The 16,778-nt window shown below is 43.0% G+C and overlaps 1 protein-coding gene across 5 annotated transcripts in view; it reads right to left on the reverse strand.

Moving 5' to 3' along the window:
- LOC122559603 (ADP-ribosylation factor GTPase-activating protein 3-like) overlaps positions 1–5,839 on the reverse strand; it is a 72,890-nt gene extending 67,051 nt beyond the window's left edge. For all 5 annotated transcript variants that reach the window (XM_087997292.1, XM_087997290.1, XM_087997291.1 and 2 more), the window contains exon 1: positions 5,693–5,839. In XM_087997292.1, coding sequence (XP_087853418.1) covers positions 5,693–5,761 — 69 coding nt within the window. In that variant the 5' untranslated portion in view covers positions 5,762–5,839. The remainder of the gene's footprint in view (positions 1–5,692) is intronic.
- Between the last annotated feature and the right edge of the window lie 10,939 nt (positions 5,840–16,778).

The following is a 16,778-nucleotide window of genomic DNA, read 5'->3' on the forward strand; positions in this document are numbered from 1 at the left end:
ACTGGCTCCCAATTATGCAATGATGTAGATTACAAGCACTGGGTGATAGCTGAATGGGCCTTGATGAAAGTTTTGGATGTAGTGAAATCTCACTGTTCATGTGCCTGCCTTTGTCAAAGCTGTTTATCTGTGCAATCTTTTGTACATTTTAATCCACTGAAACTCTAGTGTGTGCTCGTCTCTGGTTTCCTGAGAGTAAACAGATGCACTACCGACCATTTTTGCCATTTCTGTGAATTAGAGTAGCCACAATTAAAATTAAGCATCAACTCTCAAAGCAGCACAGGGTTTTTTTTATAAATTCAGTCATGGGACATGGACATCACTGGTTGGCCAGCATTTTATTACCCGTCCCTAGTTGAGGGATTCAGCAATGAACTGAAGCAGAGCAGAACTGCATGAGGTTAAGTGTTTGAACATAAATGAGTGTTTGGAAGCTCATCCTGAGGTAAGGTATGACACAGAGGTTGCAGACAATCTGTTCAACTACAGGCAATTGCCAGAGTTTGTAGAGTCAATAGCTAGGAGTGTGCAGTTTATGGTGGAAAATAAGATGAATGACTTGGGTCTTCACAAAATGTTTGTCCAGAATGGTTATCAGTACGTGGTCTGATAATTAACCAACAGGGAGGAATAGAGAGAAGTGGTGCTGAAGTAGAGCAATCGGTCAGTGTACATCTGGAAATTGATTTTTTTGATGATGTTGCCAGGAACAGCGTGCTGATTAGAATCGGAGTGAAGGATAAACCCTGAGAAGACACTAGAGTTATCTGTGGGAAAGCATGAAAAGAAGTCTTTGCAAGTGATTTTGTGGCTATGATTGGATAGATAAGATTGGAACCGGTGAACACAGTTCAATTTAACTGGATGAAGGTGGTGTAGTGTTGCAAAAGGACAATAGGTCCAAACATGATAAAAGGTTGCTGACAGGTCAAAAAGGATAAAGAATATTTTACTTTTGTTGGAAAGTGTGATTTTGTGTAAAACTGATACCACCCCAAAAGATTAAAAACATACTTTAAAGTGAATAGATTTGTTGAATAAATGACTACATATCCAAGAAAGACAGCCAAATTTAAAATTAAAGCAGCAGGTTCCCTCGTGTTCAGTAAATTTATTTAATCAATAGGCAAGACCAGAGGGCAACTGGTGCCTGTAAATTAAAATCCCAGTGTGGACTGAAAGTTGCAGGACAAAACCAAATAGCAAAGAGCAGAAAGTGTGGCTTTTTTTCACACGCAAAAAACATACCATAATATGTGGGTAGCACAGTTAGCACTGCTGCCTCACAGCACTAGGGTCCAAGGTTCGATTCCAGCCTTGGTGACTGTGTGGAGTTTGCACATTCTCCCCGTGTCTGTGGGTTTCCTCCGGGTGCTCCGGTTTCCTCCCACAGTCTAAAGATGTGCAGGTCAGGTGAATTGGCCATGCTAAATTGCTCATAGTGTTAGGTGCTTTAGTCAGAGAGAAATGGGTCTGGGTGGGTTACTCTTCGGACAGTTGGTGTTGGGCCGAAGGGCCTGTTTCCACACTGTAGGGAATCTAATCTGATCTAATACATTGCCTATGAGAATTTAGGTGTCTCCTAAATGTAACTACTTTCCTTTTCCCAAAGTGACTTCATTTTGAGCACCGAAAATCGGGTAATTCCTCACTTGTAACTTTGTCTGAATGCCACAGCAGGCATTACTGTCCTGGATCTCAATATTCCACTTGTAGCTTGCAGACCACTACCACCATCCACCCCACCCCTCTAACATTTAGGAAGGCCTGACATTGCTTCTTTAGGCACATCAAAATCCTGCAAATGTACAGCACTTCAACGAATTATAATACCAGTTTACTTTTGGAGAGACAACTCAAGTTAGTGAGAAGTCCAGTCATGATACTCAATAAATTTGGGTAGAACCATTAACAATAATCACCTTCACCATGGACATCCAGTCCCTATACACATCCATCCATCATGGCGAAGGCCAACGAGTGTCGCTCAACTGACACACTCATATTCAATTGGCGGAACTGGTCCTCACCCTCAACAACGTCTCCTTTGAATCTTCCTACAGCCCAAAGGGGTAGCCACGGACACCCATTTTGGCCCCAGCTATGCCTGTCTCTTCGTCAGGTAGGTGGAACATTCCATCTTCTGCAGTTACACAGACACCAACCCCCAACCTTTCATCCGCTACATTGATGACTGTATTGGTGCCACCTCGTGCGCCCATGAACAGTTCACCAACTTCACTAACACCTTCCACCCTTATCTTAAGTTCACCTGGACCATCTCAGACACATCCCTCCCCTTCCTGGACCTCTCCATCTCCAGCGACCGACTCAACACAAACATCTATTTCAAACAAACCGATTCCCACAGCTACTTGGTGTGCACCTCCTCCCACCATCTTCTGGAAAAATATAATTCCTTACTCCCAATTCCTTCACCTCCATCATATTTGCTCCTAAGAGGTACAATTTTTTCAGTAAGATTAGGGAGGGTGGTAAAAAAGGAGGGGGTGTGGCGTTGCTAATTAGAAATGGTATAATAGCTGCAGAAAGGCAGTTCGAGGGGTTCTGCCTTTGAAGATAGTATGGGCTGAAGTCAGAAATAGGAAAGGAGCAGTCATCTTGTTGGGTGTTTACTATAGGCCCCCCAATAGCAGCAGAGATGTGGAGAAACAGATTGGGAAACAGATTTTGGGAAGGTGCAGAAGCCACAGGGTAGTAGTCATGGGCGATTTCAATTTCCCAAATATTGATTGGAAGCTCTTTAGATCAAGTAGATTGGACGTGGCGGTGTTTGTGCAGTGTGTCCAGGAAGCTTTTCTAACTCAGTATGTAGATTGTCCGACCAGAGGGGGAAGCCATATTGGATTTGGTACTCGGTAACGAACCGGGACAAGTGATGGGCTTCTTAGTGGGTGAACATTTTGGTGATGGTGACCACAATTCTGTGACTTTCATCTTGGTTATGGAGAGATAGGCGCATGCAACAGGGTAGGTTTTACAATTGGGGGAAGGGTAAATACGATGCTGTAAGACAGGATCTGAGGAGCATAAGTTGTGAGCATAGGCTGTCAGGGAAGGATGTCATTGAAATGTGGAACTTTTTCAAGGAACAGATACGACGTGTCCTTGATATGTATGTACCTGTCAGGCAGGAAAGAGATGGTCATGTGAGGGAACCTTGGTTGACGAGGGAGATTGAATGTCTAGTGAAGAGAAAGAAGGAGGCTTACATAAGGTTGAGGAAACAAGATTCAGACAGAGCATTGGAGGATAGCCAGGTGGGAACTGAAGAAAGGGATTAGAAAAGCTAAGAGAGGCTATGAAAAATCTTTGGCGGGTAGGATCAAGGATTACCCCAATACCTTTTATGCGTATGTGAGAAACATGAGAATGACAAGAACGAGGGTAGGTCCGATCAAGAACTTCAAAAAGCAGAATATATATACAGCGTTTTCAGGAAAAATGGCTACCCAATAAACATAATCCACCGATTCCTCAGAAACAAACCCAAACAAGCAGACACAATGCAACCAAAAACTATAGCCACATTACTTGACATCAAGGACATATCAGAAATGACTTCCAGACTACTTTAGACCCCTTAGCATCATGGTAGCCCACAAACCTACCAACACACTTAAACAGTGATTAATGAACCTAAAGGATCCATTAAATATCACCAGCAAAACTAATGTCATTTACAAGATACCATGCAAGAACTGTAAAAAAAAACACTACATTGGACAACACTTGCATGGGATTTTGTACACTACATTACCCAGCATGAGCAAAACCAATGTAGTGTACAAAATCCCATGCAAGGACTGCACAAAACACTACATAGGACAAACAGGAAGACAGCTAACGATCCGCATCCATGAACACCAACTAGCCACGAAACGACACGACCAGCTATCCTTAGTAGCCACACACACAGATGACAAGCAACATGAATTCGACTGGGACAACACTACTATTATAGGACAAGTCAAACAGAGAACAGCCAGGGAGTTCCTAGAGGCATGGCACTCATCCACAGATTCAATCAATAAGCACATCGACCTGGACCCAATATACTGACCACTGCAACGAACAGCTGGAACTGACAACCAGAAGCCGCAGATTCAAACCACTATAAATGCCGGAGGAAACATCACAGAAGCGCTTCACAGGAGGCTCCCAAGCACTGAGGATGTCACCTAGACAGGGGACGAAACGTCTGCAACACAGATTCCCAGCTCGGCGAACAGAACCACAACAACATACAAAGAAGGACACTTCTTTGACTGGGACACAACACACATCCTAGGACAGGCGAAACAAAAGCACACATGAGAATTCTTGGAGGCATGGCATTCTAACCAGAATTCCATCAATAAATACAGATTCTGATCATATCTACCTCCTTTCAAAGAAAGAACTGGAAATGACATCACCCACCTTAAGAAACCAAGACCTACAAACAGAAAGGCAGGACATACCACGAGTGCTTCCCCAGAGATTCTCACTGATGATGTTACCTAGCCATAGTGATGAAACATCTGAAAACAAACCTTCCAGCTCAGCAAGCTAACTTCCATATTTATCATCAAACTGAGCTACAAATTTTTTCAAAAAAAATCACTAATTGATTACAGATAGTCAGCATGGTTTTGTTAGAGGAAAATTATGTCTCACAAACCTGATTTGAGTTTTTTGAGGAAGTAACCAAAAAGGTCGACAATGGCAGAGCAGTAGATGTTATTTATTTGGATTTTAGTGTTGAATAAATAATATTAAAAATATAACTAAACCAGTTTTCTCCCCAAGGGCACTGTGGGTTGGCTTAACGCAACTGTCACTGACAAGCTGGCTCTGGACTAATAGAAAAGCATAGCTTAAAAAGTCTTTTCTTCCTTTTTCTTAAAACTATTCAAAATGATGACAGTAGAAAAACTTTTCCCTGTATTTTACTGTTTTCCACACTTGAATCCTTGCAATCTGTACTCAAACTTGTTTTTACAGGGGAAATACGCAGTTTTTTTCATGTCCAAAACTCATACCTTCTAAAGCTCTGCATTTTAACAGCCATGTTCAGAGCCAGTGGTTATAACTTATTTGTGCCAACTATCCCTCCCTTCCTCAAGGAAGTCGGTCTGCTTGATAACTACAACAGCACTGTAACTAATATTAAAGCAAAATACTGTGGATATTGACAACTGTAAATCAGAAAATACTGAAAATACATAATAGCATTTGGAGAGATTACACCAAGAACCAAAATTGCCGGAGAAAAGAAAACACAGCTCCCACCCTGATCAGTTCTGTGTATGAAGGTAACTCATGCAAGATTTCCCTCAATTCAACAACCTTCTCCCACCCCCACCCCAAATAATTCACAACAGCTGTCAGAGGCAACAAACCGTCACACTTTTCCACACGTTGGATATAATCCTCAGTCAAAATAGCCGATGGTAAACCTATACCTTCTCATTTTAATTAATCGCACCGAGTGCCACACTCCGTGAGCGAGCAGCCCGGCTCAGGCCCCAGGCCTCGGGCCCCGGACCTGCCTCACTGTGCGACGTGTCACTCCAGACCCGGTCCGAGGCGGTACAAACCCGCGCACCACCACCCGCGACATCCGCCGCTCAACCTCCGGACAGCAACGCCACCCTGAGCCCGACGATCCCTGTCGGACACGCACCTTGTTGGTGGGGACGGATCGCAGCCGCTTGAAGATGGAGCTGATCTCCTGCTTCCCGACTTCAGACATCTCTCCGTCCGAACAGGCAGCGGCGACGCCAGGCGCCAGCACTTCCGGGGCAAAGGTCACACTGGGCGGAGCGAGGCCGCGGCGACGCCGAGGGTCAAGGTACTAAAAATAATAAATACTGCACCGAGGGACACGGTACTAAAAATAATAAATACTGCACCGAGGGACACGGTACTAAAAATAATAAATACTGCACCGCGCCGAGGGACACGGTACTAAAAATAATAAATACTGCACCGAGGGACACGGTACTAAAAATAATAAATACTGCACCGCACCGAGGGACACGATACTAAAAATAATAAATACTGCCCCGCGCCGAGGGACACGGTACTAAAAATAATAAATACTGCACCGAGGGACCCGGTACTAAAAATAATAAATACTGCACCGAGGGACACGGTACTAAAAATAATAAATACTGCACCGAGGGACCCGGTACTAAAAATAATAAATACTGCACCGAGGGACACGGTACTAAAAATAATAAATACTGCACCGAGGGACACGGTACTAAAAATAATAAATACTGCACCGAGGGACACGGTACTAAAAATAATAAATACTGCACCGAGGGACACGGTACTAAAAATAATAAATACTGCACCGAGGGACCCGGTACTAAAAATAATAAATACTGCACCGAGGGACACGGTACTAAAAATAATAAATACTGCACCGAGGGACACGGTACTAAAAATAATAAATACTGCACCGAGGGACACGGTACTAAAAATAATAAATACTGCACCGAGGGACCCGGTACTAAAAATAATAAATACTGCACCGAGGGACACGGTACTAAAAATAATAAATACTGCACCGAGGGACACGGTACTAAAAATAATAAATACTGCCCCGTGCCGAGGGACACGGTACTAAAAATAATAAATACTGCACCGAGGGACACGGTACTAAAAATAATAAATACTGCACCGAGGGACACGGTACTAAAAATAATAAATACTGCACCGAGGGACACGGTACTAAAAATAATAAATACTGCACCGAGGGACACGGTACTAAAAATAATAAATACTGCCCCGAGGGACACGGTACTAAAAATAATAAATACTGCCCGGCGCCGAGGGACACGGTACTAAAAATAATAAATACTGCACCGAGGGACACGGTACTAAAAATAATAAATACTGCCCCGCGCCGAGGGACACGGTACTAAAAATAATAAATACTGCACCGAGGGACACGATACTAAAAATAATAAATACTGCACCGAGGGACACGATACTAAAAATAATAAATACTGCACCGAGGGACACGGTACTAAAAATAATAAATACTGCGCCGAGGGACACTGTACTAAAAATAATAAATACTGCACCGAGGGTCACGGTACTAAAAATAATAAATACTGCGCCGAGGGACACTGTACTAAAAATAATAAATACTGCACCGAGGGTCACGGTACTAAAAATAATAAATACTGCGCCGAGGGACACGGTACTAAAAATAATAAATACTGCACCGAGGGACACGGTACTAAAAATAATAAATACTGCACCGAGGGACACGGTACTAAAAATAATAAATACTGCGCCGAGGGACACGGTACTAAAAATAATAAATACTGCACCGAGGGACACGGTACTAAAAATAATAAATACTGCACCGAGGGACACGGTACTAAAAATAATAAATACTGCCCCGCGCCGAGGGACACGGTACTAAAAATAATAAATACTGCACCGAGGGACACGATACTAAAAATAATAAATACTGCACCGAGGGACACGGTACTAAAAATAATAAATACTGCACCGAGGGACACGGTACTAAAAATAATAAATACTGCACCGAGGGACACGGTACTAAAAATAATAAATACTGCACCGAGGGACACGATACTAAAAATAATAAATACTGCACCGAGGGACACGGTACTAAAAATAATAAATACTGCACCGAGGGACACGGTACTAAAAATAATAAATACTGCACCGAGGGACATGGTACTAAAAATAATAAATACTGCCCCGCGACGAGTTACACGGTACTAAAAATAATAAATACTGCACCGAGGGACACGGTACTAAAAATAATAAATACTGCACCGCGCCGAGGGACACTGTACTAAAAATAATAAATACTGCCCCGCGACGAGTTACACGGTACTAAAAATAATAAATACTGTACTGAGGGACACGGTACTAAAAATAATAAATACTGCACCGCGCCGAGGGACACGGTACTAAAAATAATAAATACTGCGCCGAGGGACACGGTACTAAAAATAATAAATACTGTACCGAGGGACACGGTACTAAAAATAATAAATACTGTACCGAGGGACACGGTACTAAAAATAATAAATACTGCACCGCGCCGAGGGACACGGTACTAAAAATAATAAATACTGCACCGCGCCGAGGGACACGGTACTAAAAATAATAAATACTGCGCCGAGGGACACGGTACTAAAAATAATAAATACTGTACCGAGGGACACGGTACTAAAAATAATAAATACTGCCCCGCGACGAGTTACACGGTACTAAAAATAATAAACACTGTACCGAGGGACACGGTACTAAAAATAATAAATACTGCACCGCGCCGAGGGACACGGTACTAAAAATAATAAATACTGCCCCGCGACGAGTTACACGGTACTAAAAATAATAAATACTGTACCGAGGGACACGGTACTAAAAATAATAAATACTGCCCCGCGACGAGTTACACGGTACTAAAAATAATAAATACTGCACCGCGCCGAGGGACACGGTACTAAAAATAATAAATACTGCCCCGCGACGAGTTACACGGTACTAAAAATAATAAATACTGTACCGAGGGACACGGTACTAAAAATAATAAATACTGCACCGCGCCGAGGGACACGGTACTAAAAATAATAAATACTGCCCCGCGCCGAGAGACACGGTACTAAAAATAATAAATACTGCGCCGAGGGACACGGTACTAAAAATAATAAATACTGTACCGAGGGACATGGTACTAAAAATAATAAATACTGCACCGCGCCGAGGGACACGGTACTAAAAATAATAAATACTGCCCCGCGACGAGTTACACGGTACTAAAAATAATAAATACTGTACCGAGGGACACGGTACTAAAAATAATAAATACTGCACCGCGCCGAGGGACACGGTACTAAAAATAATAAATACTGCGCCAAGGGACATGGTACTAAAAATAATAAATACTGTACCGAGGGACACGGTTCTAAAAATAATAAATACTGCACCGCACCGAGGGACACGGTACTAAAAATAATAAATACTGTACCGAGGGACACGGTTCTAAAAATAATAAATACTGCACCGCACCGAGGGACACGGTACTAAAAATAATAAATACTGCGCCAAGGGACACGATACTAAAAATAATAAATACTGCACCGAGGGACACGGTTCTAAAAATAATAAATACTGCGCCGAGGGACATGCTACTAAAAATAATAAATACTGCACCGCGCCGAGGGACACGGTACTAAAAATAATAAATACTGCACCACGCCGAGGGACACGGGACTAAAAATAATAAATATTGCACCGCGCCGAGGGACACGGTACTAAAAATAATAAATACTGCCCCGCGCCGAGGGACACGGTACTAAAAATAATAAATACTGCCCCGCACCGAGGGACAATGTACTAAAAATAATAAATACTGCACCGCCCCGAGGGACCCAGTCCTAAAAATAATAAATACTGCACCGAGGGACAGGGTACTAAAAATAATAAATACTGCACCAAGGATCACGGTACTAAAAATAGTAAATACTGCCCCGCGCCGAGGGACACGGTACTAAAAATAATAAATACTGCCCCGCACCGAGGGACACGGTACTAAAAATAATAAATACTGCCCCGCGCCGAGGGACACGGTACTAAAAATAATAAATACTGCCCCGCGCCGAGGGACACGGTACTAAAAATAATAAATACTGCACCGAGGGACACGGTACTAAAAATAATAAATACTGCACCGCGCCGAGGGACACGGTACTAAAAATAATAAATACTGCCCCGCGCCGAGGGACACGATACTAAAAATAATAAATACTGCGCCGAGGGACACGGTACTAAAAATAATAAATACTGCACCGAGGGACAGGGTACTAAAAATAATAAATACTGCCCCGCACCGAGGGACACTGTACTAAAGACACTAAATCCTGCACCGAGTGACACGGTACTAAAAATAATAAATACTGCCCTGTGCCGAGGGACAGGGTAGTAAAAATAATAAATACTGCACCGAGGGACACGGTACTAAAAATAATAAATACTGCCTCGCACCGAGGGACACTGTACTAAAAATAATAAATATGGCCCCGCGCCGAAGGACACGGTACTAAAAATAATAAATACTGCACTGAGGGACACTGTACTAAAAATAATAAATACTGCACCGAGGGACACGATACTAAAAATAATAAATACTGCCCCGCACCGAGGGACACGGTACTAAAAATAATAAATACTGCACCGACGGTCATGGTACTAAAAATAATAAATACTGCACTGCGCCGAGGGACACTGTACTAAAAATAATAAATACGGCCCCGCACCGAGGGACACAGTACTAAAAATAATAAATACTGCCCCGCGCCGAATGGACATGGTACTAAAAATAATAAATACTGCACCGAGGGACACTGTACTGAAAATAATAAATACTGCGCCGCACCGAGGGACCCGGTACTAAAAATAATAAATACTGCACCGAGCGACACGGTACTTAAAATAATAAATACTGCACCGCGCCGAGGGACCCGGACCTAAAAATAATAAATACTGCACCGAGGTACAGGGTACTAAAAATAATAAATACTGCACCAAGGATCACGGTCCTAAAAATAGTAAATACTGCCCCGTGCTGAGGGACACGGTACTAAAAATAATAAATACTGCCCCGCACCGAGGGACACGGTACTAAAAATAATAAATACTGCCCCGCGCCGAGGGACACGGTACTAAAAATAATAAGTACTGCCCCGCGCCGAGGGACACGGTACTAAAAATAATAAATAATACACCGAGGGACACCGTACTAAATATAATAAATACTGCACCGAGGGACACGGTACTAAAAATAATAAATGCTGCACCAAGGGACACGGTACTAAAAATAGTAAATACTGCCCCGCGCCGAGGGACACGGTACTAAAAATAATAAATACTGCCCCGCACCGAGGGACACGGTACTAAAAATAATAAATACTTCCCCGCGCCGAGGGACACGGTACTAAAAATAATAAATACTGCCCCGCGCCGAGGGACACGGTACTAAAAATAATAAATACTGCACCGAGGGACACGGTACTAAAAATAATAAATACTGCACCGCGCCGAGGGACACGGTACTAAAAATAATAAATACTGCCCCGCGCCGAGGGACACGATACTAAAAATAATAAATACTGCGCCGAGGGACACGGTACTAAAAATAATAAATACTGCACCGAGGGACAGGGTACTAAAAATAATAAATACTGCCCCGCACCGAGGGACACTGTACTAAAGACAATAAATCCTGCACCGAGTGACACGGTACTAAAAATAATAAATACTGCCCTGCGCTGAGGGACAGGGTAGTAAAAATAATAAATACTGCACCGAGGGACACGGTACTAAAAATAATAAATACTGCCTCGCACCGAGGGACACTGTACTAAAAATAATAAATATGGCCCCGCGCCGAAGGACACGGTACTAAAAATAATAAATACTGCACTGAGGGACACGGTACTAAAAATAATAAATACTGCACCGAGGGACACGATACTAAAAATAATAAATACTGCCCCGCACCGAGGGACACGGTACTAAAAAAAATAAATACTGCACCGACGGTCATGGTACTAAAAATAATAAATACTGCACTGCGCCGAGGGACACTGTACTAAAAATAATAAATACTGCCCCGCACCGAGGGACACAGTACTAAAAATAATAAATACTGCCCCGCGCCGAATGGACACGGTACTAAAAATAATAAATACTGCACCGAGGGACACTGTACTGAAAATAATAAATACTGCGCCGCACCGAGGGACCCGGTACTAAAAATAATAAATACTGCACCGAGCGACACTGTACTAAAAATAATAAATACTGCACCGCGCCGAGGGACCCGGTCCTAAAAATAATAAATACTGCACCGAGGTACAGGGTACTAAAAATAATAAATACTGCACCAAGGATCACGGTCCTAAAAATAGTAAATACTGCCCCGTGCCGAGGGACACGGTACTAAAAATAATAAATACTGCCCCGCACCGAGGGACACGGTACTAAAAATAATAAATACTGCCCCGCGCCGAGGGACACGGTACTAAAAATAATAAGTACTGCCCCGCGCCGAGGGACACGGTACTAAAAATAATAAATACTGCACCGAGGGACACCGTACTAAAAATAATAAATACTGCACCGAGGGACACCGTACTAAAAATAATAAATGCTGCACCAAGGGACACGATACTAAAAATAATAAATACTGCCACGCGCCGAGGGACACGGTACTAAAAATAATAAATACTGCACCGCGCCGAGGGACACGGTACTAAAAATAATAAATACTGCCCCGCGCCGAGGGCCACGGTACTTAAAAAAATAAATACTGCGCTGAGGGACATGGTACTAAAAACAATAAATACTGCGCCGAGGGACACGGGACTAAAAATAATAAATACTACACCGCGCCGAGGGACACGGTACTAAAAATAATAAATACTGCACCGCGCCGAGGGACACGGGACTAAAATTAATAAATACTGCACCGCGCTGAGGGACACGGTACTAAAAATAATAAATACTGCCCAGCGCCGAGGGACACGGTACTAAAAATAATAAATACTGCCCCGCGCCGAGGGACACGGTACTAAAAATAATAAATACTGCACCGAGGGACACGGTACTAAAAATAATAAATACTGCACTGCGCCGAGGGACACGGTACTAAAAATAATAAATACTGCCCCGCGCCGAGGGACACGGTACTAAAAATAATAAATACTGCGCCGAGGGACACGGTACTAAATAATAAATACCGCACCGCGCCGAGGGACACGGGACTAAAAATAATAAATACTGCACCGTGCCGAGGGACACGGTACTAAAGATAATAAATACTGCGCCGAGGGACACGGTACTAAAAATAATAAATACTGCCCCGCGCCGAGGGACACGGTACTAAAAATAATAAATACTGCACCGAGGGACAGGGTACTAAAAATAATAAATACTGCACCGAGGGACAGGGTACTAAAAATAATAAATACTGCGCCGAGGGACACGGTACTGAAAATAATAAATACTGCGCCGAGGGACACGGTACTAAAAATAATAAATACTGCACCGAGGGACACGGTACTAAAAATAATAAATACTGCACCGAGTGACACGGTACTAAAAATAATAAATACTGCGCCGCGCCGAGGGACATGGTACTAAAAATAATAAATACTGCCTCGATGGACACGGTACTAAAAATAATAAATACTGCACCAAAGGACACGGTACTAAAAAGAATAAATACTGCCCCGAGGGCCACTGTACTAAAAATAATAAATACTGCACCAAGGGACACGGTACTAAAAATAATAAATACTGCCCCGCGCCGAGGGACACGGTACTAAAAATAATAAATACTGCCCCGCGCCGAGGGGCACGGTACTAAAAATAATAAATACTGCACCAAGGGACACATTACTAAAAATAATAAATACTGCCCTGTGCCGAGGGACACGGTACTGAAAATAATAAATACTGCACCAAGGGACACATTACTAAAAATAATAAATACTGCCCCGCGCCGAGGGGCACGGTACTAAAAATAATAAATACTGCACCAAGGGACACATTACTAAAAATAATAAATACTGCCCCGCGCCGAGGGGCACGGTACTAAAAATAATAAATACTGCACCAAGGGACACGGTACTAAAAATAATAACTACTGCCCTGCGCCGAGGGACACGGTACTAAAAATAATAAATACTGCACCAAGGGACACGGTACTAAAAATAATAAATACTGCACCGCGCCGAGGGACACGGTACTAAAAATAATAAATACTGCACCGCGCCGAGGGACACGGGACTAAAAATAATAAATATTGCACCGCGCCGAGGGACACGGTACTAAAAATAATAAATACTGCCCCGCGCCGAGGGACACGGTACTAAAAATAATAAATACTGCCCCGCACCGAGGGACAATGTACTAAAAATAATAAATACTGCACCGCCCAGAGGGACCCAGTCCTAAAAATAATAAATACTGCACCGAGGGACAGGGTACTAAAAATAATAAATACTGCACCAAGGATCACGGTACTAAAAATAGTAAATACTGCCCCGCGCCGAGGGACACGGTACTAAAAATAATAAATACTGCCCCGCACCGAGGGACACGGTACTAAAAATAATAAATACTGCCCCGCGCTGAGGGACACGGTACTAAAAATAATAAATACTGCCCCGCGCCGAGGGACACGGTACTAAAAATAATAAATACTGCACCGAGGGACACGGTACTAAAAATAATAAATACTGCACCGCGCCGAGGGACACGGTACTAAAAATAATAAATACTGCCCCGCGACGAGGGACACGATACTAAAAATAATAAATACTGCGCCGAGGGACACGGTACTAAAAATAATAAATACTGCACCGAGGGACAGGGTACTAAAAATAATAAATACTGCCCCGCACCGAGGGACACTGTACTAAAGGCACTAAATCCTGCACCGAGTGACACGGTACTAAAAATAATAAATACTGCCCTGCGCCGAGGGACAGGGTAGTAAAAATAATAAATACTGCACCGAGGGACACGGTACTAAAAATAATAAATACTGCCTCGCACCGAGGGACACTGTACTAAAAATAATAAATATGGCCCCGCGCCGAAGGACACGGTACTAAAAATAATAAATACTGCACTGAGGGACACGGTACTAAAAATAATAAATACTGCACCGAGGGACACGATACTAAAAATAATAAATACTGCCCCGCACCGAGGGACACGGTACTAAAAATAATAAATACTGCACCGACGGTCATGGTACTAAAAATAATAAATGCTGCACTGCGCCGAGGGACACTGTACTAAAAATAATAAATACTGCCCCGCACCGAGGGACACAGTACTAAAAATAATAAATACTGCCCCGCGCCGAATGGACACGGTACTAAAAATAATAAATACTGCACCGAGGGACACTGTACTGAAAATAATAAATACTGCGCCGCACCGAGGGACCCGGTACTAAAAATAATAAATACTGCACCGAGCGACACGGTACTTAAAATAATAAATACTGCACCGCGCCGAGGGACCCGGACCTAAAAATAATAAATACTGCACCGAGGTACAGGGTACTAAAAATAATAAATACTGCACCAAGGATCACGGTCCTAAAAATAGTAAATACTGCCCCGTGCTGAGGGACACGGTACTAAAAATAATAAATACTGCCCCGCACCGAGGGACACGGTACTAAAAATAATAAATACTGCCCCGCGCCGAGGGACACGGTACTAAAAATAATAAGTACTGCCCCGCGCCGAGGGACACGGTACTAAAAATAATAAATACTGCACCGAGGGACACCGTACTAAAAATAATAAATACTGCACCGAGGGACACCGTACTAAAAATAATAAATGCTGCACCAAGGGACACGGTACTAAAAATAGTAAATACTGCCCCGCGCCGAGGGACACGGTACTAAAAATAATAAATACTGCCCCGCACCGAGGGACACGGTACTAAAAATAATAAATACTGCCCCGCGCCGAGGGACACGGTACTAAAAATAATAAATACTGCCCCGCGCCGAGGGACACGGTACTAAAAATAATAAATACTGCACCGAGGGACACGGTACTAAAAATAATAAATACTGCACCGCGCCGAGGGACACGGTACTAAAAATAATAAATACTGCCCCGCGCCGAGGGACACGATACTAAAAATAATAAATACTGCGCCGAGGGACACGGTACTAAAAATAATAAATACTGCACCGAGGGACAGGGTACTAAAAATAATAAATACTGCCCCGCACCGAGGGACACTGTACTAAAGACAATAAATCCTGCACCGAGTGACACGGTACTAAAAATAATAAATACTGCCCTGCGCTGAGGGACAGGGTAGTAAAAATAATAAATACTGCACCGAGGGACACGGTACTAAAAATAATAAATACTGCCTCGCACCGAGGGACACTGTACTAAAAATAATAAATATGGCCCCGCGCCGAAGGACACGGTACTAAAAATAATAAATACTGCACTGAGGGACACGGTACTAAAAATAATAAATACTGCACCGAGGGACACGATACTAAAAATAATAAATACTGCCCCGCACCGAGGGACACGGTACTAAAAATAATAAATACTGCACCGACGGTCATGGTACTAAAAATAATAAATACTGCACTGCGCCGAGGGACACTGTACTAAAAATAATAAATACTGCCCCGCACCGAGGGACACAGTACTAAAAATAATAAATACTGCCCCGCGCCGAATGGACACGGTACTAAAAATAATAAATACTGCACCGAGGGACACGGTACTGAAAATAATAAATACTGCGCCGCACCGAGAGACCCGGTACTAAAAATAATAAATACTGCACCGAGCGACACGGTACTAAAAATAATAAATACTGCACCGCGCCGAGGGACCCGGTCCTAAAAATAATAAATACTGCACCGAGGTACAGGGTACTAAAAATAGTAAATACTGCACCAAGGATCACGGTCCTAAAAATAGTAAATACTGCCCCGTGCCGAGGGACACGGTACTAAAAATAATAAATACTGCCCCGCACCGAGGGACACGGTACTAAAAATAATAAATACTGCCCGCGCCGAGGGACACGGTACTAAAAATAATAAGTACTGCCCCGCGCCGAGGGCCACGGTACTAAAAATAATAAATACTGCACCGAGGGACACCGTACTAAAAATAATAAATACTGCACCGAGGGACACCGTA

The sequence above is a fragment of the Chiloscyllium plagiosum genome, unplaced genomic scaffold (assembly GCF_037043375.1).
Source record: "Chiloscyllium plagiosum isolate Xiang-an unplaced genomic scaffold, Cpla_swu_hap1 HiC_scaffold_19, whole genome shotgun sequence".
Lineage (NCBI taxonomy): Eukaryota > Metazoa > Chordata > Chondrichthyes > Orectolobiformes > Hemiscylliidae > Chiloscyllium > Chiloscyllium plagiosum.